This window comes from Phaseolus vulgaris, chromosome 2 (assembly GCF_051622355.1).
Source record: "Phaseolus vulgaris cultivar YP4 chromosome 2, ASM5162235v1, whole genome shotgun sequence".
NCBI lineage: Eukaryota > Viridiplantae > Streptophyta > Magnoliopsida > Fabales > Fabaceae > Phaseolus > Phaseolus vulgaris.
In genome coordinates this window covers 26,813,377-26,841,177 of record NC_143499.1, presented here as the reverse complement: position 1 = coordinate 26,841,177, position 27,801 = coordinate 26,813,377, and the positions used below count along the sequence as shown (strand labels likewise).

At 32.8% G+C, this 27,801-nt stretch overlaps 1 protein-coding gene and 1 long non-coding RNA gene across 6 annotated transcripts; both read right to left on the bottom strand.

The window, feature by feature from the left end:
* Positions 1-524: 524 nt before the first annotated feature.
* On the bottom strand, positions 525-15,176 carry HGL1 (heteroglycan glucosidase 1). 5 transcript variants are annotated; one of them, XR_016518577.1, is made up of 23 exons: positions 14,575-15,176; positions 13,828-14,110; positions 13,584-13,652; positions 13,365-13,502; positions 13,144-13,261; positions 12,571-12,653; positions 11,856-11,951; positions 11,416-11,584; positions 11,123-11,265; positions 10,922-11,008; positions 10,537-10,722; positions 9,325-9,492; positions 6,664-6,784; positions 6,483-6,552; positions 5,819-5,906; positions 5,561-5,722; positions 5,154-5,347; positions 4,923-5,031; positions 3,430-3,585; positions 3,174-3,276; positions 2,843-2,998; positions 2,036-2,181; positions 525-1,126 (listed from the first exon to the last, which is right to left on the bottom strand). XR_016518577.1 is itself a non-coding variant. In XM_068612737.2 (23 exons), exons 1-23 carry the CDS (start codon positions 14,721-14,723, stop codon positions 933-935), a joined length of 3,147 nt encoding a protein of 1,048 aa, XP_068468838.1. In that variant the 5' UTR covers positions 14,724-15,176; the 3' UTR covers positions 525-932. The 5 variants fall into 5 exon arrangements, 2 of the variants coding, with proteins under 2 accessions (XP_068468838.1, XP_090154576.1); XM_068612737.2 differs by having other exon boundaries at positions 5,602-5,722; XR_016518578.1 differs by lacking the exon at positions 5,819-5,906 and having other exon boundaries at positions 5,602-5,722.
* A 2,004-nt stretch (positions 15,177-17,180) lies between these two features.
* LOC137811132 (uncharacterized) lies at positions 17,181-19,106 on the bottom strand. The gene is made up of 5 exons (XR_016519037.1): positions 18,497-19,106; positions 18,176-18,294; positions 18,017-18,091; positions 17,711-17,824; positions 17,181-17,621 (listed from the first exon to the last, which is right to left on the bottom strand). It is a non-coding gene; the product is annotated as an uncharacterized LOC137811132 (long non-coding RNA).
* Between the last annotated feature and the right edge of the window lie 8,695 nt (positions 19,107-27,801).

The following is a 27,801-nucleotide window of genomic DNA, read 5'->3' as shown; positions in this document are numbered from 1 at the left end:
ATTTAAACCTAGATAGATTCAACTGTAATGAGGAATTTTTAGTTTCGCTACAAGTGATGGTTTAGTGGAAAATATGAATGGAAGTTGCACCATGCAAACTTTCATGCCCCCATGGCAACTCGCTACATGTGACGTTCCCTCTCTTCTCTAAATAAATAAAATAATTTAATTTTATGAAAACAAAAAATAAATTTTTTACATATTATTATTTGATTACAATTTTTTTTTATCAAAATAAGATATAGTATTTATATTATCATCTCATTTTTTATTTTTTCTTGGAAGTATCTAGGAACATGAAATTGGGGCTGTTAATTTTCTTTTTATAAAAAAAACACAATACGGAAAGTTGCATTTTGCACCCATGTTTTCAAATGTGTACTCCTATATGGTGTGAAATGGTAAAACTATTCCTGAAAAAATGCATTTCGGATCCAAGAATAGAATAGAATGTATTTTTTAAATCCACAAATACCTTTCAAAATTTGTAATTCAGAATTATTTTTCAGAAATATCTTAGAATGTGCAGTACGAAATATATTTTTTATTTTGTATTTCAGAACATACATTACAAAATACAAAATTTTATTTTAAAATATACATTGTATTCCAGATGTCAATCCAGAAAAGGTCACTGGATTTACTATCCAAAACTGAAACTACAACGACCTAATTTATTTCTAGAAGGGTAGGTTTGAAATTTCAAATTTTATAGGGGTGGAGCTTGAAAGTTTTGGTTGCAGAATGCAATACCCAACAGTATGATCCTAAAGGGTTTCAAAGTACAGATATCTGTTATGCATCATTTATAAAACCTAGACCACACATAACAGACATTCCGGTTAACAGGAAGAAGGAAAGAGCACACAAATTAAAATGCATATATTGTTGCAGCAGTACTCAGCGTTACGAACATTCCAGATACCTAGTTATTATGGAATTCTTAAAACCTCGTATTGATGGGAAATTCGAAGAGGGGATTGGTCTGAAACAGGCCTACTCTCAGACCAAAGCTCCAGGTTGACAGTGCCACTATCCCAGTGAACGAGACATTTGAATACCTCAGTAACATTAAATCGGTTCACCAGTGCCAAGCCAAGACATTTATCAATGAGCCTCCACTCACCTGAAAGAAAGTTACAATTCAAGTTTTACAGGGAACACCAACCTGCTGTCCATATTCAGAAGATTGACTTGAAAATAAACTACAATATGAAAATACATAGCGAAACTTCAATTCCTAGACGGGCCACCTATACTAAACATTGTTTTTCAAAATGTATGTTGGATTTTTCCCCTTCGATTGGGGCGAGTAGGAAAAGATGACACTTGCAAGAACAGGCATGTCACCAATTGCTTATTGGTTTGTCCAAGGTAGGCTTCGTATGGAATAATATGTTCAAGATAATTCTGATTCTGAATAAAATAAACATCTTCAGAAATAAACCAGTCCAAAGGCTGACACATTCTATACTTAAAGATGAAAAAATTAACAAGAATATTATTAATTAAAAAACAAAACAATAGAAGTCGGTTTCAAAACACTCCTGTTATTTTTTCAAATTTTGGTTTTCGTCCTGCTATTCTTTAAAAGTCTGGTTGAATTCCTATGATTTCGAAACCACAAAGAATTGGTCCACGCTGCCATGCCTACGTTTGGGTTTTGGTCCTATCCTACGGTCCTTACACCAGGACAAATTCTTAGTAGATTTGAAAACACCATGACTAATTCTTAGTAATTTTGCAAATATAGGCACTCAACCAACTATTTCAAGTATGGAGACAACCAAAATTATAAAGACTAAAATTTCAGACTCGGTTTCATGTTTAAAGGTTAACACACAAGCCAGCATGTCAGTTTCTCTTCATTTTTATAATTTGATTTTTAAAAATTAAATATTTTGAATTTAAAAGTATATGGTTTGTTGAGGTGAATAAATTTTTATTATTTTATTTATGGTTTCATCCCAGTAGAAGTTCCTACATTCCATATGTGTAGTAACGAGTTAGTTAAAAGATGAAATGGCCATATTACCATTAGGAAGGAGGTTTCCTTCAAAGAATTGCTCCCCATCATCTGGAAAGACTTCATGCACCGATCCATCCATTGAAGTAAATGAAACAAAAGATTCTGACGGATGCAAAAGAACGAACGTTGGGTGAACTCTTAAGCAAACCAACCTACAGAAAATACAAGGAAGCAGAATAGAAATTATAGCATTTGAAACAACTGACAGAAACATTTACAGCATAGAAAATGACAGACAAGAAGGACATATTGTCGTTAACATCTAAACTTTCCACTTGAATCCTCATGCACAATATAGTGAAAAAACACCATAACAATCACACAACGCAAATACTGCTTTTTGGTTTACTTTATCAAACTATGTGAATGTTTGACTTCAGATTAATGATGAATGTTAATCAATTGTGAAACATATTTTCAGTTAGAAATATAATATAAAACCATTCTCATGTCTTCACCTAAGAACTCAAGCTTTTAGTAGGTTCATGACATGAGATCATAACCTCTATGACACCAGCGGAAAGAGTTCAATCCTTGTTAGCCTCATTTTTCTAATATAAAAAGTTCAATTACAGCACAAGTATGCCTATACATTATCCACACTTCGCCTAAGAGCTGCCCAAGCTTTTAGGACAGTTAGATCATGAAAATTTGAAAGAATGATATCTTGGGAGATATTCATCCAAACGTACTTTTGAAAGAGTAAATTGTTTGGATACATAAAAATTGTCAAAATATATGTTTATATACAATTATAAAAGAGATATAATGGTAACATTGTAAGGAAACAAGAGAGGAGGCTTCAGATATAACCTTGAGAACCCTCCAGAACCAGCTCCAACACTACGGGCTATTATACTAGAGTCTATCTGGATGATATTGGGAACATTCTTTGGAACATAGATATGACGTCGAAGAACCAATCCTCCACCAATATCACCCTCTAACACCACCAGCCCAGGTTCTCGACTGAAAAAAAGATTGCCACAAAACACTTGTTAAATACGAAAATGAAAAGGGGGTGGGACAAGAATAAATACCATACTAAAAATGTATATATAGGGATCAAATTCTCCTTCAATGACTCCTTGACGATAAATTTTCCTTGATGAAATCATGAAAATGAAATACATAGGAAGCTTACTTAATGACAGAATACTCCTCAGAACACCCAGCAGAACGATACTCCGTACCACTATACTCCTCGTAACCATGGATCTCAATCCTGCTATGGAGCCATTGTGTTCCTGAAAGCAGATTGTTTATTATCATGAACATTATAGTGCATATTATAAACAATATACATTATTGTTCCACATGGAGAAAAAATACAAGCAACTTGTACGTTCCCTATCATTCAAAAAACAAAATAAATATATTGCAAATGATGATCAACGTACCAGAGGGAATGTGTGTCATGGAGATGATTCTACCCCCAATCCAGGGAACAACTTTAAGATCCCATTCACCATTTTTCAGTTCAATGGGAGTTTTTGAAAGCACTGTTCCCTTGGTTCCAGAAACCTCTTCTATATCAGGGATTGCAGTTGCATTTTCTGCCAAATAAAAAATAGCAGAAAGTAGCACACCTTGATATACAATTGGCATTTATGGGACCCTTGAATGCAATTTTGAAAAAATGTAAAATGCAACATAATTTGAAGGATAAACAATCGATCAGCCTCAGCTCTACTCACGAACAGGGCGAAAGAACTAAAAATCCATACAAAAGACTAAATTGAGACAAATAACAACAGAGGGAAAAGTAACCATACAGTAGATAAAAATACATCCAAACTAAACCGCGGAAATAGTAAGGAGAATATACAAACCAAAAAATTATCTTAAAACGCAAAGAAATATATTAGATCTTAAAAGCAGTACACTAAAGAATAAAATGTAGCATCAGCAGAGAAAATAATGGTAAAAAAAAGAACTGGTACAACACAAGCATAGATATTGTCACATAAATTAGGCTAAATTCAACTTGTAGTCTTTTATCTTATTTTTAATATTCAGTTTGATCTTTTATCTTTTGTAAAGTTCAATTTAATCTTCTATCTTTTAAAATGATTCAGTTCAGTTCTTTCTGACACATCTAGATGTAAAAGAATCAAGGTTGCCATTTTTTGTTGGTTTAAAACCGTCAATAGTTATTTTAGTTTTTAACAAGTATGAACAATTTTCTATCGGTTTTAAAACACCATAAATTGCTTTAGACCGGTGCACTGCTATAAAAACAATTAGTTGCCTCAACAAAGGATAAGATCCAGATCAATGACTATAGAGATGGGAACATTAGGAAGACAAGTTGTGACCAAGTTGTTAGCATCCAACTTGACTTGCTGCAATGCAATCCGAAGCTGGCAAGGGAGCAGAGACATAATCTCTATGAAGTGATTTGCAGAAGAACTGCAACAATTTCCATCAAAACCTTGTTCCAAGGAACAGATCCAGATGGAAACATAAACCATCTTTTACTTCATCTTTGTTGTTTGGAAGTATTTCTTTTTTTATCGGTCAAAAATAAATAAATTAATTGGACATATGGGGATGCTCCAACCCGTACACAAAAGATGCGTATGATACATTATGTCCTTGATATGCAATCAGAATACAAAACACCTCCCCTAATCAGTTTTGGACGTATATTATACACTTGCATTATCATATCAATGTTGTTATTGTAATTACAATGTTTGAGATGGTCAGGTGGCACTTCGAGAACTTTCAAGAGAAAAAGAACCAAATAGAACTTTTAAGAGAAAAAGAATAAAAGATAAAGAACCAAACTGAACATAAAAAACAATATAAAAGACTAAAAGTATAATTTAACCTATAAATTAAAATTAATATTCATAAAGCAGCTAAGGATATTTGAACAAGCACATACCCAAACGGTCCTTGTAATGCTTCTCACTAGTAGATACTAGCTTCAACACCTCATCTTCTGCAGGCAAGATTAGTTGCAGAACTTCTCCATCACTTCCCCATGTATCAAGCTGTTTATAACACAACTTCATAAATATTCAAATCAAAGAACAAGGTAAAAGATACAGTCTTTTACAGTTTCTTTGAAACAGGTTTCAAACTCTTCATAGTTTCATCTCAGAAAAATACATACCATTGCACACCCACCCAGTAATAATTGAATATGCAGGCGGCGTTTGGGTCTTTCCCATGATCCTTCAGTTTTGTGTACCCTCACAGTAACTACCGATGATTTAAGTTCAGCCACATAGTGTGTTAATAAATAATTTCCTTTTGTGAATTCGTATCCATCACCATCATCCTCAAACAGAACACCTTCAGCTTTCCCTGTCAATGATTAAGGGTGCATTTGGGTAAAAACTGTAAACACTTGTTAAATAAGTTCTTGTAAAGTTGTACCACGAAAGAAGCTAAGAACTTATTAGAATCATAAACTACTTTCACAAGCTCAAATAAGCTCTGTAATTCCATACAACACCCTGCAAATTATCATATTCATACGGCATTTAAGAGCAAGATGCTAATATGAAGAATACAGACCTCAACAAGCATGCCAAGGACGTTTGAATGCATTGACTCACCATGTTCATCTAAGGCCACAAGAAGGGTCAAGTCATCAGACGGATTAGCTTCTCCAACATGCTGAAGAGGGAGGCCCACAGGAATAATTGAGCCACCTTTTAAGTATAAAGCTGGCAAATCCTGACATGCCCAGACAAAACAAGAAAAATTGAAATTTTTTGGAGAAAAAAAATATTAAAATAAAATGCAAACCGAAAGAGCAGAAAAATCATTTACTGGATGTGCATCACTGAAATCAAAACTCAACCATATTCCCTTAGGCAAAGTAATCTCCATCTTATCCAACCCTTCTTTTTGTAAGGTGCTGATCAATATACAAATAACATGTTAAAGCAGTACAAAATTGTACAGTAACGTGTTATACAGCTTTATGTAAAACTTCAAGTGTAAATAAACATGAGAGCTGCGACCCTGAAAAGGAGCATAGATCCTAAGACCACAAATAATTACAAATATGGGTTGTTAATGAATGAATGAAACATTACACATTTTTAATAAAAAAAAAGTGGACTAGGTCAGATAAAGGTGGAAAGAGGAATCAACTGAAATTCAAAGAAATGCACACATAAAAGCAAAATGAGCAGATGGCAGTAATACAATCATTTATGTTTCTCTTGTACAAATAGTACCATTCATATTGTTAATAAATTTAATGTTTTCTGATTATTAAAACAGGGGATTTACCATGATCAGATCTAACTTAAAAATGTACCATTTTTTATCATGCAACCTTTCTTGATGACTAAAGCCTATACCTAATTTACAGTCAGCGTGAAAAAAAAAAAAGCATCAGAAAAACCAGCATATTTACTGTACAGTTATCTCTTAAAAATATAGCAGTTTTATCTAGGTTACTGATAAAGTTATGAAGTAGAAGAACCTTGCATACACTAAGACTGGACCAAGCAAAAACGAATTTTCAAGTTTCCTCAGGCTAGGATCTTTTGGATCTGCAAAAGCAAAATCAAGAAATAAATATGTAAAAATCATGATGTATACAAAGTAAGCTCATATATCATGAACCAAAGACACTAAAACGAGTAAACAGAACATGAACCCACCGGCAAAGAAAATAGGAGTTGCCACTGGAGTGCCCCTTGTGTGAGCAAAATAAAAAAGCGTGTAGATAAGTGGGATCAGACGGTAGCGCCTTTTCAATGCCAATCGGCAAACTTCTTCACACTAAAAGTTAGATCTGAAGTTAGACATGCAGAAAGCACCATTTCATTATGTGAGAATTAGAATGCCTGCATATTGTCCCATCCTATCGTTCATCACACAAATGTCTTCTTAGCCTTTATCAGACAGTGCTAGGATTGCATAAAAAGTAATTAATGTTGTTTGTAATAAAGAAATACACTAATCTCACAAAATATAGTCAAAAGGTGCTAGCAAATATTAATAACAAATCACCAAATAAAATCCTGTTTAAGCCAGTACTAGACTACAAGCTCTAAAAAAAGAATACATGCTATTGAGTGTCGTACTTACTTATGCCCTCAGTCCTAGATATCTTAAATGAATTAATATGTGTGTGTAAGCCCGTGTCCAATTGTATCAAGTTCCATTGAATGGGAAAAATAGCCACAAAATTATTTTAGAAGTAAACAAAGAATAAGTTAATAACAAATGTATACCACAAGAACTTAAGGCGTGAAATGAAATATGTAAGGTTATGTATTTCTTCTAACTCAAAATTGTTAAGTTGGTACTAAGCAAACAATCAAACTCAAAATACAAACTTTATAATTTTACTCTATTATGAAAGTCGATTCCAAATCTAACTCAATTTTACAAAATTGTCTTAAAAGATAAGTTTTGCACCTAGTTATATATTATAATTTGGTCATATATTTAGTCGATGTAGAATTTCCAACACAACCCCTCACACTAAAGATATCAAGTATGGGAATGGAGGGGGTCCTGATAGTGAGTGCAACCATAGGCCCAACAAACCTTGCTAGAATAGGTCATTAATATGCTCTGAAACCATCTTATGAAACTAGACTTTAAGCCTAACTCAACTTCACAAAATGGATCCCATAGCAATGTAAATAATCCAAGAGTCATCATTGTCCCAAATTTGAAAATTAAGGTTATCCCAAGATATGACTTGCTAAGGCACAAATTCTTGGGAAGGAAAGACTTCCTTCTCTTTTTTAAGTCTTCTACATTATCCAAGGTGAAAAGACTCGTCGAATGATCATGATGAATGAGCCCTATATTGAAGGAGTTGTTATGTTCTCTAAAAGGGCTTTCAAACCTGGAACTTCAAATCCTAGGAACATGAAACTAGCTCAAAAGGCAAGGAGGATCATTGGTGTTCTCATTGTAAGAAATATGGTCACACCAAGTAAACTTGCTTCAAGTTACATGGAAAGAAGAAAGCTTTCATTCGTCTATCAGAACTAAAAGGTCAACCTTCAAGAAAGGTTTAACCAGACATTTAAGATTCTGAAAATTCTGGTTGGATTCCTTCATCCTCTTCAATTGAAGAAGCAATGTTTACACTACATGCTGAATGGAGTCAATGGAGTCCATATCTTAATAATTGGATGTGATAATATCTATCTTTTGTTATCCCTCAGCCTTAAATATGTCCTTCATGTTCCAAAACTTTCTAATAACCTTATTTCCGTTGAAAAACTTACCCATGACCTAAACTGTTATATAACCTTTCCCACCCATTCACCACTGTTAACATCATACGTTTTCTTTCTGGTAACCACATTATTGTTGCAAATGGGACTCATATCCCAATAAATGGACTTGGTAATATTTCTTTTTATTCATCCCTTAACCTTAAATATGACAATTGGGTTCGAGCCATGAATGAAAATGAGTGCCTTAGAAAAGATCTAGACATGGGAGATTGTTGACTAGCCACAGGATAAAAAGGCAGTAGGATGCAGGTGGGTTAATAATGTAAAGTATAAATTTAATGGCTCATTGGATCATTACAATGAAAGATTAGTTGTTAAAGATTACACTCGAACTTATGGTGTTGATTATGAAGAGACATTCCCTCCAATGGCAAAAATGAATACGGTAATCATTCTCTCACTGACAGCTTATTTTGATTGGGAATTGCAACAATTTGATGTAAAAAATGCTTTCTTGCATAGACATCTAGAGCAAGAAGTCTCATGAAAATTCCTCTAGGTTTTAGGTCTATTGAAGATGGGAATAAAGTGGGCAGGTTGAGAAAATATTGTATGGACACAAGCAGTCGTCCTGTGCTTGGTTTGGTAGACTCAGTTAGGTTATGATCTCCATGGGGTATCAACAGAGTGGGAATAGAGGGAAACTTACTCTACTCTTGGTCTATATGAATAACATGATTGTTGCAGAAGATAAACATGAAAAACAGATCTTGAAAGAAAAACTTGGTGCCTAATTTGAGATTGAAGGATCTAGGAAAATTAAAGTACTTTGTTGGAATAATTTGAGATTGAAGGATCTAGAAAAATTAAAGTACTTTGTTGGAATAGAGGTAGCTTACTCAAAGAAAGGCATTTTATCTCCCAGATAAAATATGTTCTTGATCTTCTCAAAATATTATTTCAAAAAAAATTTCCCTCATAATTTGATCTTTTTCAAGTTACTCCATGTGATATATAATGATAAAAAAATTCAGCATACAATTTACATAAATGTGCAGCACATAACAAGATGGAAATTGAAAGAGAATGGTGATTTTGTACAGACAAAGATGACCTAACCTCTTCCCCAAAAGACCAGGGTTCATGGTCAGCGGTGGCTGCTTCAGAATGACCTCGGCAAAAGGGAAACATGGAACCCACACCCATCCACCGTCCAAAAAGTTTAGGTGTTGCATTTCCAGCAAATCCACCAATATCAGGACCTGAAAGTGGCTGACCACTAAGTCCCTGAACAGAAGGAAAGCAAATTATAAAGGGAAATATAACATTCAAATTAACAAACAATAACGCGAACTTAAACTATTAGGTGAAGATTAATGAATGATTTTAAATTATATCTCTAACACACATCCATGAAAAAGCCTTTTCATACTTTAAGCATTAAAACTCACAAGTTGTCCTATCTTTCTAAAGATCCAACTTTTTATTAGAAGAATGGGGGCAGGGCAGCAAGGATTGAACTCTATACCAGTTGGTTATAGACAAGTCTAATATAATAGCATGTCATGAACAAGTAATTCCTAAAGCTTAAGACCCATAAATGGTCTTACATTTCATCTCGATGCATTTAGTAGTATTATTGACTACATATAGTACTGTATTAATGTATTATACAGCCTGTAATTCTTTCAAAGGTAATATTATTTCCTTTCATTCAGGTTTTAAGTTTAAATTTGAAATAAATATTAGATTATAGCAAGCCGACAACATCTTAATTCTTCTGGAACTGAACCACATTTTCAAAAGTTGTGAAAAAAATTGCTCTCAATGAGAGAATTAAAAAAAAATCTCATTCTCAAGAAGAAAATAGAAGAATATCACAACTCAAAGAAATCTGGGAACGAATGGTATATGACGATATCTAATGTAACCATCTAGAAAATGACTGCCACTTGCCGTCAGATTCTTTGTCTTAAAAAGGTACTGTCTTATAGCACCAATTAAAAGTGTCATTTGGGTGACTAATTTTTTCAAAAACTTAAACTAACAAGTATTGGATAGTGGTTGTAACAACTAATATCCAGCTAGATGACATATACAATGTGTCCATAAATGTTTCTTGTCGAGATCTCATCTCATATAGTCTACCAACATGATCAAGTTAGTCCTTGTACGGTTTGAGAAGTCCTAACCTCACAACCAAGTTTTGTAAGGTTGAGTAAACATGTATTCTAAGCTTTGCAAGAAACTGCAGAAGTAAATGGTGCTAAGACAACGTCAAATGACAGTGTTGATTAGGTGAAGCAGCATCCATGCTACTGAGAATCTTACCAGCTGAAGTACCATTGAGATACTCATATGAAGATGCTCCCAGGTAGAAAGATTATCTCCAGTCCATGTTGAAGCATACCTTTGGCTGCCAGAAAATCCAGCTCTAGTAAGAACAAAAGGCCGCTTCTTTTCATTGGCTAGTTTCATGCCTTCATAAGTTGATCTTGCCATCAGTAGACCATACACCTATAGAGAACAGTTATAATAATTAATAACGCTTCATAACTATAAAGTAAGGCACCAAAACACTCAACAGATCTAAGTCATAAACTAACATTAGAGTCAAGATGCACTCAGTGTCCAATATTATAATCAAAGTGGTTTGTCAATTTTATAATTGAAAAACAAGTGCTCCAAAATCTTAATAAAGGGAAGAGTATATTACGTTATGATAGAACGAATGATTCTGACAACCTCCCAGTTCACCATCTCCTCTATGAACATTGCTTTCAGGCATTGTTTTTGTTGCAACCTAGAAAAGAAATGGGTAAGGAAATGGAACACATCAAGAGCCACAATAATAAGATTTGGGTCAAATATTGTTTCATATTATTCAAAGAAAATAAACCAACAGGATTATAATTACCTTAAAGATAGCTGGTTCGTTCATATCATTCCATATACCATCAACACCATTGGAAATGAAGTCTTTAACTAAATTTGCCCACCATGCACGAACTTTTGACTGTGTATAGTCAGGGAATACACATGGTCCAGGCCACACCTCCCCTGAGAATGTATATATGGGATAATGCATCACATAAAGAAAAGAAGGTCTGAACAGTCATAATTGATGTAAAAAACACTGCAGGTCTTGTAACATCATGAACAAGCACACAGAAAGTACAGAAATATTCAGGTCAAAAAGAAAAACGTTACCAACATAAGGAGTTCCATCTGCCTTTTGGACCCAAACATCATTTTTAGAACCACTATCATATACAAAATAACCCTCTTCCTGCTTGATTCCTGGATCAAGCATCCAAATAGCTTTAAAACCACTATAATGGAGATCTTTCACTAAAGATGCGGGATCTCGAAAACGCTCCTGAAAGATATCACATACTTTTCTGAAAAAAATATTATGTACATCCAAAAGTAGACTACGCATTTTTTAAATTACCAGCACAGGTTGGACAACTAATGCAAGCCAATAAAACAAATTTATATTATACAAATAATGCAAATACATCACTTTGAGACATGTGGCACGTACTAAACATTAAATCAATTCATTTTCATAATTAGAAAGATCTAATACCAAAACTATAACACTGTAAACTGATTATTGGTCCTTTTTCTAAGAATAAAAAACATACCTTGTCAAAGGTGAAACAACGAAAACCGTCCATGTAATCAATATCCATCCATATCACATCACAAGGTATACACTTTTTCCGAAATGTTTTTGCAACCTGCAAATTTTAATTTTAATTACTAACAAGTTAAGACAAACTATGCTTCTGAGCAACTAAACTAAAGTTAGAGTCTACAGAACTATGTTGATAGCAATGCATATATCCCAAATTCCTAGCTATTTTGAATGTCTACAAATAACCTTAATTTATCTGGTATGCATGAAATTTTTGGAAAACCGTGTTTAGCTTGAGAGCTGAAAGTTATTAAAGATTCTCTGGATGATGTAATGTCTACATTTTTTAAATGATTACGGATTTTCTTACTCAATTACAAACAAATAGTTTAAACAGTTTTTATACGCTTCATATTCCCAGGGATTCTGGATTACCATATCTATTGCATTTGAATGCTATGCCCAATAATGAAGAAACTTCAAATCCTGCCATATAAGCATGTATGATCCAAAACAAAAACGCCGGATATCTTTTACATATTAAAAAACAGATACACCAAATAGAACTTAAAATGATTTCATTTATTCTTAAGCAAAAAGATAGTTAAAGCAAAAAGACTACAGGAAAAACAGACAGAACATGGAACACACATCATATTCGGATTCTGCAGCTATCTGCATATATGAATGCAACTAAATCACTGCTGAGAAAAATCAAGTACCTCCAGAACTCTCTGGTCAGATAAATAACTCCAACGGCATTGATGATAGCCTAATGACCATTTTGGGGGCATAAACACAGTTCCTGGCAAAGAAATATAAATATATATATATATATGGAGAGAGAGAGAAGAAAGAATTTTTTAATAAAATGTTGAAGCTGGAAAGTGGTGTACAGTATATTGTTCACATCCTAATACATGCACGAAATTTTAATTTGAAAAAAGTTCTTCATGAACTTTATACGTCAATTATAGGTATCACTTACGCAGATCTAAAGGAAGACTATAGTAAACACATATTCCAAGCTTTCTCAATTTGAAGATTACAAATATTTAAGCATAAAAATACTAATATTATTGATAATGTCTTTATGTTTTAGGCATAAATTTTATTAGCTCCTATTCATGAGTTCCTCTATAGCTATGGACTACTCTCCAAAAGTGATGAAAGACTTTAGTTTTTCAAAAAACATAATTGCATAAAATCTTTTTGTGTTGAATCCCTTGACAAAAGATGAAGAGGCATAATTTCCACACAGTTACCTAATTATCATTTTTTTTATTAGAAATTACCAATTGCTTTTGATAGGGATATCAAGACTTCAGTGGGTGAAGCAAAAGGGCCGAACGTAATGACAGGATGTGAGGATGAAGCAACAATCTGTATCGTTGATTCTCTCCTCAGATCAATCTGCTTATGAACAAAACAAATGACCATTAAACAGATTATTACAATAAGAACACAGACTTCTGTACAAGGTTATAAATTACAAAAGGGACACATATTACAGAACCTCACAGCGCCTTGTAGTGTCAGCAAGAATTCCAAGTGCCTCACCATTGGGAAGAACAGCTAACACCCATGGATGTGATTGATACAAAGATGTAGTTCCAGGTCCATAACCCCATGCATCTGTGTTCCATGTGAAAACCTGAAAAGGAAATATAACTGATCAGTATGCAGATAATAAGTAAATCTTTTTAAAAAGAAAAATTCCATAAGATTGAGTTACTCTTTTGCCCGTCCTCTCTAGATCTCCACTAACTTCTCCAGTTCCATAAAGGGAGGAACCTACAGGCAGCTGGTTCAGAAACAAATTCAATCAATTTACCAAGCCCAGGGAAAGACAGCAGCAAATTACTACGCCAGCAAAAAAAGTCAACAAACTAGCACTCTCAAATTTAAAAGATAACAAACATTTTTAAGATTACAACCAAAAGATCGGATACCAGGAGCACATAAAGTGAGTAACTGACCTCAAGTTTGACAACCTGCTGCTCTAGAAGACACTCAAACGTAGGGATATACGAAGGAACCTTCTGAGTAGAGATAGGTGTGTCTCTATCCCTGCTATTCGCAAAAGAAATACTGGGATACGCTGCATCCCGATCATTCACAGAACAATCAAAACGGAACACCCCATCTTCCAAAATAGGCTCAAAAATCATACTCCCTGATCTAACATCGCTGCCACTAGTAACTGCCTGTCCTTCATAATTAGCCATTTTGGACACAAACTTCTCACAAAACCTCTTTCTTCTGCACACCAAAAAAGCACTAGTCACAACACAACTATGCAAGTGTTAAACTCAGTCGTTGTCCAATTTAATCAAAATTAGTAAATAATCACGAAAACACTTTAACTGACTCACAACAAAATTCAGAAATACCAATAATCAGGTATGAGTAAAAGCATCAGCCAGAACAAGCAAGTTAGTTCTCTCTCTCTCTCGATTCAAAGGTTTGAGTAATAAGATACTCAAAATTCCACAATCCAAACAACTATTGGCGACTGAACATACAATATCAAGTTACTTATTTCTCTCTCTCTTGATTCAAAGTAAATAACGTCACATTTAGTAAAAAGCTACTCGAAATTCCACAATCTAAACTCGAATTAGCGACTAAACATGCAAGAACGAGGATCGACGGTAGCATTGGAAAGAGAAATTTAGTGTTTGAAAGTGCGATGCGGAAGAATGAAACAGTATGAAGGAAGGAACCTGAGAGCGGTTATAGAAGATGAAAATGGCGCGTTCCGAAGAAGAAGATGAAGATGTTGACGATAGCGAAGTGGAGACAGAAAGAGCGATATATATTGAAGGGAACCAACTTTGTAACTGCTACGCCATACTAGTGCTTCCTCGATCATCGCGTCGTAGCTTTTGAGTTCTATTTATGTCATTATTTTATTTTTAATTATTATTATATTCGATGCGTAATCCACGTTTTGTTGTAGTGGACAATCGAGTGTGGAAGAATAAATTTCATTCTGACATTGAACAATAGTGTGGTCTAGAAAAGAGGATTAGTTACACAGCACGAGCTTCTCTGTATTCTCTGGTGAAGAGAAATGATTCCACCATTGATTTATTTGATGTGTTAAATGTGGATGCAGTGAAAGGTATTCAATTTTGTAGATTGGAAAATGAGGACGGTGTGGTACCTACACTCATTGAAAACAAGTTGTGATTCATTATAAAATTTAGTGAAGCCATGTTCAGTATATAATACTATTGGAGCTGAGGTTTTTGTAATCCACTGTCTGGAAGACACCTATAGCAAGGATTTTTTTTCAATCTCCAAACCAAAATCTCTTCCCTTCAAGGATATCCTGGTGGAAATTACAATTTAAGTATGTGTTTTTGTTTGTTGTGAGATTATTTTTTGTAAAAAAAATAAATGTTTCTCTTCTAAATTTTGATAGATTGTAATATAGTTTTTTTAATTTGTTTAGTAATATAGTTTTGTTGATTTGTTTATATAAAAAATGTTTGATGAGGTTATATTCACATATTTTTTCTATTAAATAGATAATTAAGTATTAGCAAATGTTTAAATCACATATTTTTTATTTAATGAATAACTGATATATTTTCTGTGATTATTTTGTAAGACAAACAAAATCTTCTCAAATTATATTATCTATATCAACAAACAAATTTTTGTACAATCAACTTTTCTAAAAATATTATATATTTGATGACAATAGAATCGTAGAATCCATACTGAGTCTTCATAAGTCTTGTTAAGACAATCAAGTGGAGCAGGCCATACAGTCCGTTCGTAGTCTGCTAGAAAAAATGGGATAGAATCAGTAATTCAACCTGTCAACCTGTTTACATCCGTATAATTCACAGTCCACGTTGACCAACAGCGGAGCACAAAGTGGTCGACTGACCTGCACACAAAAAAAGACAAAGTTGTGTACTTCATGTCAAACACGTGTCATCTGTGTTTGAATGTTTGAATACATTAAAAATATAGAAAGTGAATTTTTAGATTAGACTAAACTTGTTGAACCATCATTTCTTTATCCAGGTTTACAGTGAGAGTAAGATCATAACCATTTATTTTGTACTATGACCATATTGGTTGAACCATTAATTTTATTTTAATTTACATAGTTCAACAACTGAAAACATTACCTTGTGTTAACATTGCTTATCAAAACATAATCAGAAAATTTTGGTAATACATATTAAATTCTTAATGTTTGGCTAGATGGAAGAAAATAATACTGATGTTTTATATCAGTACCAAACATAGGTTCAATATTTTATTCAATTATAATCAATTTATATTCCATTTTTTTTTATAATTATTCAATTTTATTATTCAATTTTTCAGTAACAATGCAAAAAGTAACAAATATTTTCATTGAATTCTTTTATATTCAATTTTTTAATAGAAATTTTTTTAATTAAATTCTTAAAAAAAAAATTGTACACGTGGGGGAGAAATCAGTCTGCTTCACTACAGGGGACGGGACAACTCGCATTGTCATCCCTACCGAAATGAACAGTGAATCATTAGAGAAAGTTCTTCTATCACACTAGAATAGCTTAGAAATTTTCATGTTCTCAAACATTATGCGAAACTACGTTGAACCATATCATGTTTATTGTGTGAGTATGATCATATTTTATTTTGTACGATAACTATTTATTTTGTACTATGACCATATTGGTTGAACCTTGTGTTATCATTGCTTATCAAAACACATAATCTGATTGAAATAAGCTCTTATGATGTTGAGGATTTTGGTAGTACATATCGAATGGTTGTTGATAAATTAATTGTGGATAACTTATGTCAAGAAACTATTTGAATACATTCAAAATATAGAAAGAAAAAGGTCAATAATGTATGTTACTTCATATTAGACTGAACTACTTGAACCATCATTTTTTTCCTACTGATAAAGGTCAATAATGTATGTTACTTCATATTAGACTGAACTAGTTGAACCATCATTTTTTTCCCTTCTGGGAATATGATCATATTTTATTTTGTACGATGTCTAATTATTTTGTACGATTACTTTGTTGAATCATTAATTTTAATTATATGATTATTCTTAATTTGCAAATTTGATTAGAATGAATGAGGAATGTATACCATGCATCCAATGTTATTGAAATTAAAGAATATTAATGTTTGATTTTTTATACCATTAACAAACATAGTTTCAAATTTTTATTCAATTTATATTCAATTTTTTTATAACTATTGAATTTTATTATTCAACTTTTCAGTAGCAATGCAAAAAGTAGCAAATATTTCAATTGAGATCTTTTATATTCAATTTTTCAATAGCAAAAATTTTAATTGAATTTCTTAAAAAGAACAAAAACAAAATGGTACGCGGCGGGGCGGAAAGAGAAATCAGCTCGGTCACTACGTGGGCGGGCCATCTCACATTGTCATCCCTATCCAAATGAAAGATCCAAGTCTATCTGAATCATCAAAGAACAAAGAGCAATACGATACGTACCAAAGTTCATGAAAAGTAATATGAAAAAGAAATTTAGAAAAAGACTCACAAGGGATGAATTCAATGATGAAATGAGATCTTATTTTAGTGTTGTAGACAAACCTGCTAAGGTAATTGTCAGCAATAGAAAGAGACTTCAATGGTCCTTTGAAAGAAGAAAGGACATGTAGGAGATGATTCACTCCAACACAGGACACATAACAGTTTTCTAACTTCAAACAATTTATGGGAGAAAACATTTTAGATGCTCCAACAAAATAGGGAATTATATTCCTGGAAGATGTGTAAGATGATACACAATTAGAGACTATAATCTAATTTCATAACTTCCAACTATAACTAGAAATAGAAATTTAATTGACTTGATTCCTTCATCTTCAATTGAATTGTCACTTATATCCAACTCCTCCAAGTTAGGCAAATGTTCAAGAGAATACCTAAGATTTTCTGCATCATCTTTGCCTAAATTGTTTTCCCTACAACACTATGAATGGATTAAAAATCTTTTTCTTCGTGGCATACTGATGGCATGAAAATATAAATGCAAAAAAGCTTATAGAGAAACCACTTCATTAATTTTCAATACACATTCTATTATTCATAGCCAATAAAAGATGATTCTAACATAACACAAAAAAATACAACTATATTATTTAGTACGGTGTTACCTTAGAGCGAGTACTCGCAACATTTTCAACAACTTTCTAGTTCCAAAGCACAGTTGTGAATCACTCAAGAATCTCCTGTTAAATTCAGAAAGCCATCCAGTTATCTTAAAGCATGTGCACCGAAAAAATATAGAATGCATATGCTGATCAAATACTTACTTTATTATCAGAAAGGTCAAGGACAGATAGGCCAGAGGAAAGGTTCAGAAGAGTCACTAAAAGATCTTTGGCAAAAGTTTGTCCATGGTTGGGACCCAATATTCGCACAAAATTGGCTACTGCAATTACCAAATAAAAATACATAATACGGAAACACTGAGATATTGTGAATTCAATACTTTTAGAGGTCGTAACTTCCAGAAAATTCAATAAGAGTTTATATACACAACCAATTTAAGGAAAGAAAATACAAAAACAAAAATCTCAACGCGAAAACGAGATTTCACAAAAATATCAAACAAATTGAAAATGCCAATGCACCAATTTGAGATCGTCGGGGGTGCTAGGGTCTTTGGCGGTGCTGTGAAATGCGCCTTGGCGCTCTTGTGCCGATTAGAGGAAACCCTAGGTTTGAACTTCATTCTCTTCTCTCTTCTTTTTGTGACGATAATGGGTATTGTATAAGAAAAGAAAAATAGATTTAGGGTTTACATTGTGAAGGTACAAGTGATGGTTAGGTTAATCGAATAAGAAATTTGGAGATTAGAAAAGACAAAGAAACAAAGGATTTTGGAAATATGTTTTCAAAGGATTTTCGGAAATTTGGGACAATCAGGGAATGAAGATGAGAATAGGGTTTTGGGAAATCAAAAATTTGAGGAAGTGTGGGAAATGTAGGAAGCGAACGAGGGACTTGCAGAGATGATAGAGAGTGGAGAGCGAGAAAATGCGTGTGTTTCGAAAAACTCCAGCGTAAACAGAGCCGACAGTGGATGTGGCAGAGAGAAAATGGTGAATGGTGGAGAGAAGATGGTGGATGTGGCAGAGAGGAGGCAGAGAGCGGCGGGGAGAAGACGATGAGTGGCAGAGAGAAGAAAAGAGGGTTTCGAAGAGAAGAGGGATTTCAAAGGTTTTAGGGAATAAATTTTGGAAATTATGTGGGAATCATATGAAGAGAACTAAAAGCGGGAGAATTTTTTTTTTGAAGCTTAATTGTGACAGTTCTAAATATCACATTTCGAAGGAACATTATGGCGCTTACGAAAATGTCGTATTATACCGTAAATTGTGGCGGTTTTTAATAACCGCCATGTTTTAATCGCCATCACATACACGTTTTTTTTTTGTAGTGAATGAGATTACTTTCACTCATAGGGAAAAAAAAGCTTGTACTCTATCCCTTATCACATTCACAAGTGGTAAAGGATCAAGTACAAATGAAGCAAAAGAGAGAGGGAGAGAAAAAAAAATTAGAAAACAAAAAAAAAAGCCCTTAGGGAAAAAAAGATGTGGGAGAAGAGTGTTCCTTCCCACAAGGTCATTCAAGAAGAAGAAAAATTTGAAAACAAAATTGAAAAGATACTTCTTTCTGAACAATCTATGGGCCTCCTGCTTTGTAAAGGAACACTTGCATGCACTGCCACACTTATTGAAACTTGTGTTCTACCTCCTCAAGTAAAAGAACTTTTAAAAGAATTTGATGATATATTCTTTAAGGAAGGCCCTAGTGGACTTCCACCTTTTAGAGGAATAGAACATCAAATAAACTTAGTTTCAGAGGCCAGTCTACCCAATAGACCAGCCTATAGAACTAATCCTGAAGAAACTAAGGAGATAGAATTACAAGTACAGGATTTGTTGGAGAAGGGTTGGGTTCAAAAGAGTCCTTTGATAACATACATGAACTTTACAAAGAAGATCAAGATTTTGCATCCATCTTTGCTAAATTTGAACATAGAGCACAAGGAAGATTTTATGTGTCTCCTGGGGTATCTTTTTAAAGAAGGAAAACTTTGCATACCCCAAGGAACACATAGAAAATTCTTGTAAAAGAATCTCATGAAGGAAAACTCATGGATCATTTTGGAGTTGATAAAACTCTAGAGCTTTTAAAAGGGAAATTCTTTTTGCCACACATGAGAATAGACGTTCAGAGACATTGTGTTAGATGCATTTCATGTTTAAAAGATAAATCTAAAACAATGCCTCATGGACTTTATACTCTTTTACCTTTTGCAAGTGTTCTGTGGGAAGACATCAGCATGGATTTTATTTTAGGGCTTCCTAGGACAACAAGAGGTTTTGATTCCATTTTTGTGGTTGTGGACAGGTTTAGTAAAATGACACATTTTATTCCCTGCCACAAAGTGGATGACGCTAATAATATCTCTAGGCTCTTCTTTAGAGAAGTGGTAAGACTTCATGGTCTACCTAAAAGCATAGTTTTTTATAGAGATCCAAAATTTGTAGGTCATTTCTGGAGAACTATCTGGGAAAGGCTTGGAACTAAACTAAAATTCTCAACTTCTTGTCATCCTCAAACGGATGGTCAAACAAAGGTTGTAAATAGATCTCTTTCTACTATACTTAGGGCAATTATGAAAGGCAACCATAGATCTTGGGATGAGTACCTTCCCCATATTGAGTTTGCATACAATAGGGTAGTTCATAAAACTACTAATATTTCTCCATTTGAAGTTGTATATGGGTTTAATCCTCTCACTCCCTTAGATTTGTTGCCTCTTCCTAATCCACAAGAATTTGTGCATAAAGAAGGAGCCACAAAAGCTAAATTTGTTAAGAAAATGTATGAGAGGATTAAAGAACAAATACAACAACAAACAGAGAAATATTTAAAACATAGGAATAAGGGGAAGAGAGAGATAATCTTTGAGGAAGGAGATTGGGTTTGGCTTCATCCTAGGAAGGATAGATTTCCAACTAAGAGGAAGTCCAAACTTAGTCCCCGGGGTGATGGACCTTTCCAAGTCCTCAAGAGGATCAATAATAATGCATATAAACTTGACCTGCTTGAGGAATACGGAGTCCACACTACTTTTAATGTCATGGACTTAACTCCTTTTGTAGCTTGTGGCGACGAAGAGGCAGAAGCATTGGATTTGAGGACAAATTCTCTTCAAAAGGGAGGGAATGCTGGAAGAGGCCCAAGCACAACCCCAAATGTAAGCCTAACAAAGAGAAGATCTGGGTCAACCACTAGAGCTATGGCCAAGAAGATTAAGAAGGATTAGGATATTGCTATTGATGGCAAAGAAACCTTTCTATATATATTTAAAAATGTCATAACTCTAGTGTAGAGTAGACTTTATTTTCTTGTCAAAATTAGATTGGGAATTTTATTTGTAATGTTTTTAGATTGAAATTTTTGTCGTACTTACCAACCTAGATTAAATTAGGGTTGCTAAAACACCTAATTTAATCAAGGCCTATCATGAGAAAGCCCATGAAGGAGGTGAACGTGTAACCCTAATCACACCTTCCATGTGCTCTTCTTTAGGCGCCAAATTCAAAGCTAGATTAGTTTGAATTTCCTTCCACTTTCTCTTGTTCAAATCTGGCACTCTCTTGCTATATATAGAGGTGCTTGGTTCATGTAAATTCAAGATTAATGAGTGAGTGAAATTGCTGCCAAAATATTGAGCCAATTCTCACTTTTGTCTTGCCTCTTTAGGATAGACACTTTAGTCTTCAACTCTTCACCTAGCTCAAGTGATTAGGCCTCACCTATCACTTTCCATACTTAGCATGCACCTCCAAGAAAACCGCAAGCTCCATGTGAGCCTCCTTGCACGCCTCCTCCATTGAAGCTTCCGCCAATCCTCTCCAAAATTCAATCAAATAATTCGGTCATGAAGGCACAATACATCAAGACATTGTATTTTGGATTATACATTACAAAATGAAAATTTTATGGAAAACTAACTTAAAAGGGTAATTTTGATATTTTTCAAAAGTATAGGGGTGCATGAAAAAACACATGAAGGTGTAGGAAGAATTTTTCTCACTTCTGATTGAGGTTTTCTTCACCCAATGAAGGAATTTTTATGGAAGGGGAACAATGTTTGCTCTTTTTTACCAAAATGGTATTGCTTTCGGAAAAATTACAGATGTAAAAAAGTCATGTCAATGTGACACGATTTCATTATGAAAAAAAATGATAAAGTCGTGTCAAGTTCGTATAACTTCAGTATAATCAGTTTGAATTCAAATCGTATCACGTTGACACGACTTCACCTCGATATACCAGAAATCATGTCATCTTGACACAATTTTTTTATAATAAAATCGTCTCAGCATGACGCAACTTCTTCATATGTATAATTTTTTCAAAAGCAACCTCATTTCAATAAAAAATAAAAAAAAATGAAAAAAATACTTCACTTTCATAAAATAATGCAATATAACTAACATTTGAAGCATTACAGCTTGACTCATCATAAGTTGAAATGATGAATCATTTTACTGAAAATGTAAATAAAATAAGATTCTAAGAATACTCAAATAACCACGTAACAGTCATGCTTAAGTGATTCGTATTATAGACTTTTTATTTATGTTAATATTTATTCTATTAAATGGAATATTTATTCTTAATAAAATATTTAACAAATAATAATTAAATTCTCTAATTTGTTTAATTTTTATTTTCTTATTAAATAGTAGGTAAATTTTGAGCGTACATATTTTAAAACAAAAAAATCCCATCATAACATGGATGAGAATCAGTTTCTCGACAACTTTAATATAATGATTATATGATTCTTCTTTAATTAATGTTTACCTTTTTTATATGTTGTTTAATTTTCTTTTTATATGTACCAAAAAGTTTGATAAAAAATTTGGCCAATGTTAACAAATCTTCCAAAAGAGACTTCACTATGTTCAAATACTTTTATGTATTGACTTGCTTTTGCAACTTGCATTGAGAAAGTAAATTGCAATCCACTTTTGGTGAGTTGGATAAAATTGTAATTCAAATGAAGGTAGTTCTGGAATGGTGACAAGAGATAGTTTTCTCGGATACTTCGTGTTTGTACAAACAATCTTTTCTTTAAAATATTGGAGATCACACATTGATATAGTATCTAAGTGGATGTAAACCATCACCTCATAAGTTGATTTTATAATTTTGAGTTAGGCTTAAGTTCATTTCTTAATATTGTATCAAAGTTCTTTAGAGTTTATCCTAACGAGAATTTGTTGGACTTATCAGGTCACCCTTTATCGGACCACCTATAATATATAGTCTCACGCACGAGTTGGCAGCCTCTGCAGGAGGGATGTGTTGGAGATTCTGCATCAATTAGAAATTAGGAAACTTTATAGTATATAAGTGGGTGCTACCCTCACCTTATAAGGTTGAGTTAGTCTGTTCTCTTTTTTGTCCTGCTATTCTTTATGTCCTTGTTCAAAATGCCATCAGCGGTGGTAGATAAGATAGTAAAGATTCAGAGGAATTTTTTGTGGGGTTGGGGTTCATAAGGAAGGAAGATAACTTGGGTCTCTTGGAAAAAGGTTTGTGAGCCTCGCGAGTTTGGTGATCTTGGCATTAAAGATTTGAGGATATTCAACTTGGCTTTGTTGGGAAAGTGGATTTGGAGATTGGGAACGAATAAGGGTGGTTTGTGGAAGGAGATTCTTGAATCTAAATATGGAGGTTGGAGAAGTTTGAGAGAGGACTGGAACCGTTGTGGGGGTTCGCTTTGGTGAAAGGATTTGAAGGAAGTGTGGGTTTCGGAGGGATGGGGAGGGAATTTTGAAGACGCTGTTAAGTGGAAAGCTGGTGATGGAAGAGAAATCTCTTTTTGGGAGGACAATTGGTTGAATTGTGGCGCGCTGAAGAGGTTTTCCCGAGGTTGTTTTCTTTGAGTTCGGTCAAAGATGCAAAGGTGGCACAACTTGGGGTATGGAGTAATGGTGTTTGGGTCTGGTTTTTAGACTGGAGAAGGTCGTTCTTCGAATGGGAGAAGCCTTTGGAGTGTCGTCTTCTTCAGATTTTACATGGGGCGGGTTTGGTTTTGGGAGAGAAGGATAGGTGGCTTTGGGAGGCAGGAGAGTTTCAAAATTATTCGGTAAGTTCCGTCTTCGCCTTGTTACGGCGGGATCGTGAGGAAGATTTGTCTTCTGTGTATAGTAGGTTGTGGAGATGTAAAGTTTTGCCTTCTGCTCTTCTCACTGCTTAGAGGGTGTTGGAGAATAAGATTGTTACTACGGTCAATTTGGAAAGGTGAGGAATCGTGGTTGACAATATGTTGTGCTGCTTGTGTGGGAAGGAGGAGGAATCTCACTGCTGTTTTTCAATTGTAGATTTGCTTGGTTAGTCTAGTGTCTTTGTTTTGAGTGACTTGGTGTGACGTTCGTGATTCACTCTGATCCTGTTTCAAATTTTATTCAGTTCGGGATGTGTAATGCTTAGGTCTGGTTAATGAGTTTTGGGGAGTAATAGAGGTTGGAGTTGTGAGTGAAATTTGGAAACATAGGAATAATGTCATTTTTAATAGGGGAAAGGCCGATGTGACAGAAGTATTTGCAATAGTTCAAGTCAAGATTTGGTCTTGGATTTATTTAAGTCTCGTTTTAGGATGTTCTCCTATTCCAATTGGTGTTTGGATCTTGTGGTTTGTATGAGGCTGGCTATTTGATGTTTTGTTATGTGAGATTGTCTTATATTAATTTTGTGGTTGTGTCTGTTTGGTAGGTTTCTCTTAAAAGGGAGGAGGAGATGAGATGTTTTTTTTTATAAGGATTGAATCACCATTTAAGTGATTCATATTTATTAATTTTTTTTTGATAAAAAAAAATCTCACATTCACTCGATTGGCTGAGTATTGAATCTTACTAAGATCCTTTTGAAGTAAAAAAAAAAGGTTTGAGAATTGGCAAAGAGCAAGGATTTAGAAGATTAAAGATTTTTTCACTATATTTTAATGTTTGCTTGATAACAATGAAATCAATCATGGTTAATGTCTAAGTAATCTGGTTACAAATAATGACCCAAAATAGTAAATATATTCAAGAACGTGACTCAGCATTGCAGCATACTTAAATAACACAGACTTTGCATTGCATTCAATTTAACAAGGTTTATACCTGAAATTTGACATTTTTCAATTAATTTTTCTTCATTCTTTAAAAATGTTTTATTTGAAGAAAATAAATTTAAATTCTTAATTTAGATTTAACAAAAAACTATCTACTGGAACAAAATTTCACTTTCGAAACATTTTAAAAAAATCGAATTGCAAAATATATACATTGATCGATTTTTAAATATTTAATAATTCTAGTATTAAATAATTCATGCAAAAATATTAAATCCCTAGTTTTGACATTTTTTTTATAAATAGTTTATCTGAGCTAATTTAAGACTATAAAAATATAAAAACTTCTAACTTCGCATAAATGTATAATATCATTTACTAATTAACCCATTCTATATAGTCACTTGTCTTAAAAACTACCACTACGAGACATAGTTAATCAATAATATAAATATGTAATAACATGGTTATTGGAGCTTTCTTTAACTCCATTAACTATTTGTCATTGAAATTGTTGTAATTGGTAAATAGCGTGTTATTATAATAAAGAATACCTAGAGTTTAGAGTTTATGATTACAATATTTATTTAGTGAAATTGTTATCATAAACTTTAACTATATTAAAAAAGTTAAAATTTATAAATATTCTGTTTTTAAAATTTAATTAGTTGTTGGGTTAACATAGTTGGTATTTTCATAGTTATGAACTTCAAAGAAAAATAATTAATGAGAGATGAGATAATTAGCTTCAAATGTTTTTCATGCAATTACCTATTACTTTAACTCCTATTACACTACGAATCTAATGTTAGAAATATAACTTGCACTATGAACTTAATTTTAGAAATGATGATTCTAAACTAAAAAAGAGGAGTTATATATATAACAAAGTAAGTTAAAGATTATGTAGAAATGAAAAAAAAAATTGTAGCTTATTGTCTTTCACTATCTTAGAGGATTTTTTTTTACAAAAAAGATTGTAGGAAAATTATGCTTATGAGAGAATGACATTTGAGGATGAAACTTAAGAGTTGAAAATATTTATTACTTGAATTTTGAGCTTGATGTAAGTATTCGAGACATGAGCGTAATTTGAATTTGTTTGAAATAGTAATTTAATTTTATCAAATTATTTGTGGTTTTTAATTTTATTTGATTTAGTTATTAAATTTTTATATTTAATTATAGGTTTATAAAAAAAAGTCATTTACTTAAAAAAAACAAATGACTTGATTTATATTATATATAAATTGAAACTTAAAAATAAACAAATTAAAAATATTGGTGTTCTCCCATTTAACAATTTTGAGTATAATAATGGATGGATAATTATAAAGACAAATATGTTAACGTGAGAAAGTTTAGGTGAGAGTAATAGTAGAAATGTTGACTTAGTTTGATGGACAAATGACAATCTTGAAAATGATGTCACTAGAGAATTTGAGAAAGAGATATTAAAACATTTTTACATTTTCAGTTATTTAATTGTTATCACCTTAAGAAATTATGTGTTGTAGTTGTATTAACTAATCTATTTGGTATAGTTTGAAATTAAATTAGTTATGCACTACTATACTTAGTTATTTTATAGTTGTAGAATTATTGTCTACTATTTCAGAACTCCAACGAGTCTGTAGACTCTAGAGTCTCAACATTGTATAATCAACATTTTATCATATATAAATCATAAAACATGACATAATCAACATTTTATCATATAAATTTTTAATTACGACATCAAAATATGTAACATTCTCATAATTATTCTTTCAAAACATTCATTGCTTTAGCTTTTCTTTTCCGTCGTATTGACAGATCAGCTCAAAATCTCAAGGTGTGTCCCCTCTTGTCTGTGTCACATATTTCCCTTGTCAAAAAGAGACATATATTCTTCTTTGGCAAAAGAGATATTATGTTTTAACATTAACATTTATCTTAGCCTCGTATATTTAACAAAACATACAATTATCCTATCCTCAACAATAACATTAAAATAATCAATACACAAAATGTAGAATATTGCGTTGAATATTCATTCAAGAATAATTAATAGTAAAATGCTTTTATAGTCATTAAAACCCTCCAATTACGAAAAAGAATATATATATATATATGTATATGTATATATATATATATATATGTATTCTAACAAATCAAAGATTATAAAATTCTTCCACAAAATAATTAATTATATATGAATTTACTTAAATCCCAAACTATAGTTTAGGTTAAAAATATTATGTTAATGTGACAAATCTGATTTTAGGTTTATTTATTGGGTCTCGTGACTTATCTTATTTGGCATCTCATTCTAATAATTTTATAACTTTAGATCTGATTTTCTTATATCTTATTATCTTTGTCTTTTTGTATCTCATATACTAATATTCTCATTAGTCTCATATTTTAATCTCTTTATCCCTAATTTAGCTCATATTTTAATCTCTTAATTTATCTCATTCTAACCTCTTGGGATGTAATTGTTTATATCATTTAATTAAAGTTCTTCCTAATGGCATAAACATTCATAATAGTTATTTATTTATTTTACCGGCATGTTATACATTTCTAGTTACAGCCCATTTTATCCACTTTCAAAGCTGTCCTAAATGTATAAAAATGCTAGGGTTGCAAATAGCTATGAATATGATTAAAGGGTTTATCATTCTATTGCCCCTTGATTCCTCCTCCTTTGTGATTGATTCTAAAGGTTCCTCATCAATCAAGTTACAAATGAGTATAATACTCCATGTCAAGGTTATTAAGTAAATCCTTACGAGTTTA

What these genes read in the sequence shown, in the direction of transcription:
- HGL1 (XM_068612737.2), bottom strand. Translation starts at nt 14,723, where the DNA reads ATGATCGAGGAAGCACTAGTATGGCGTAGCAGTTACAAAGTTGGTTCC. An exon ending in TAGAGAGGACGGGCAAAAGA is followed by an intron (nt 13,503 to 13,583) that starts GTAACTCAATCT and finishes TTTCCTTTTCAG; the next exon opens with GTTTTCACATGGAACACAGA. An exon ending in ATCATTCGTTCTATCATAAC is followed by an intron (nt 10,723 to 10,921) that starts GTAATATACTCT and finishes TGTTCTCTATAG; the next exon opens with GTGTATGGTCTACTGATGGC.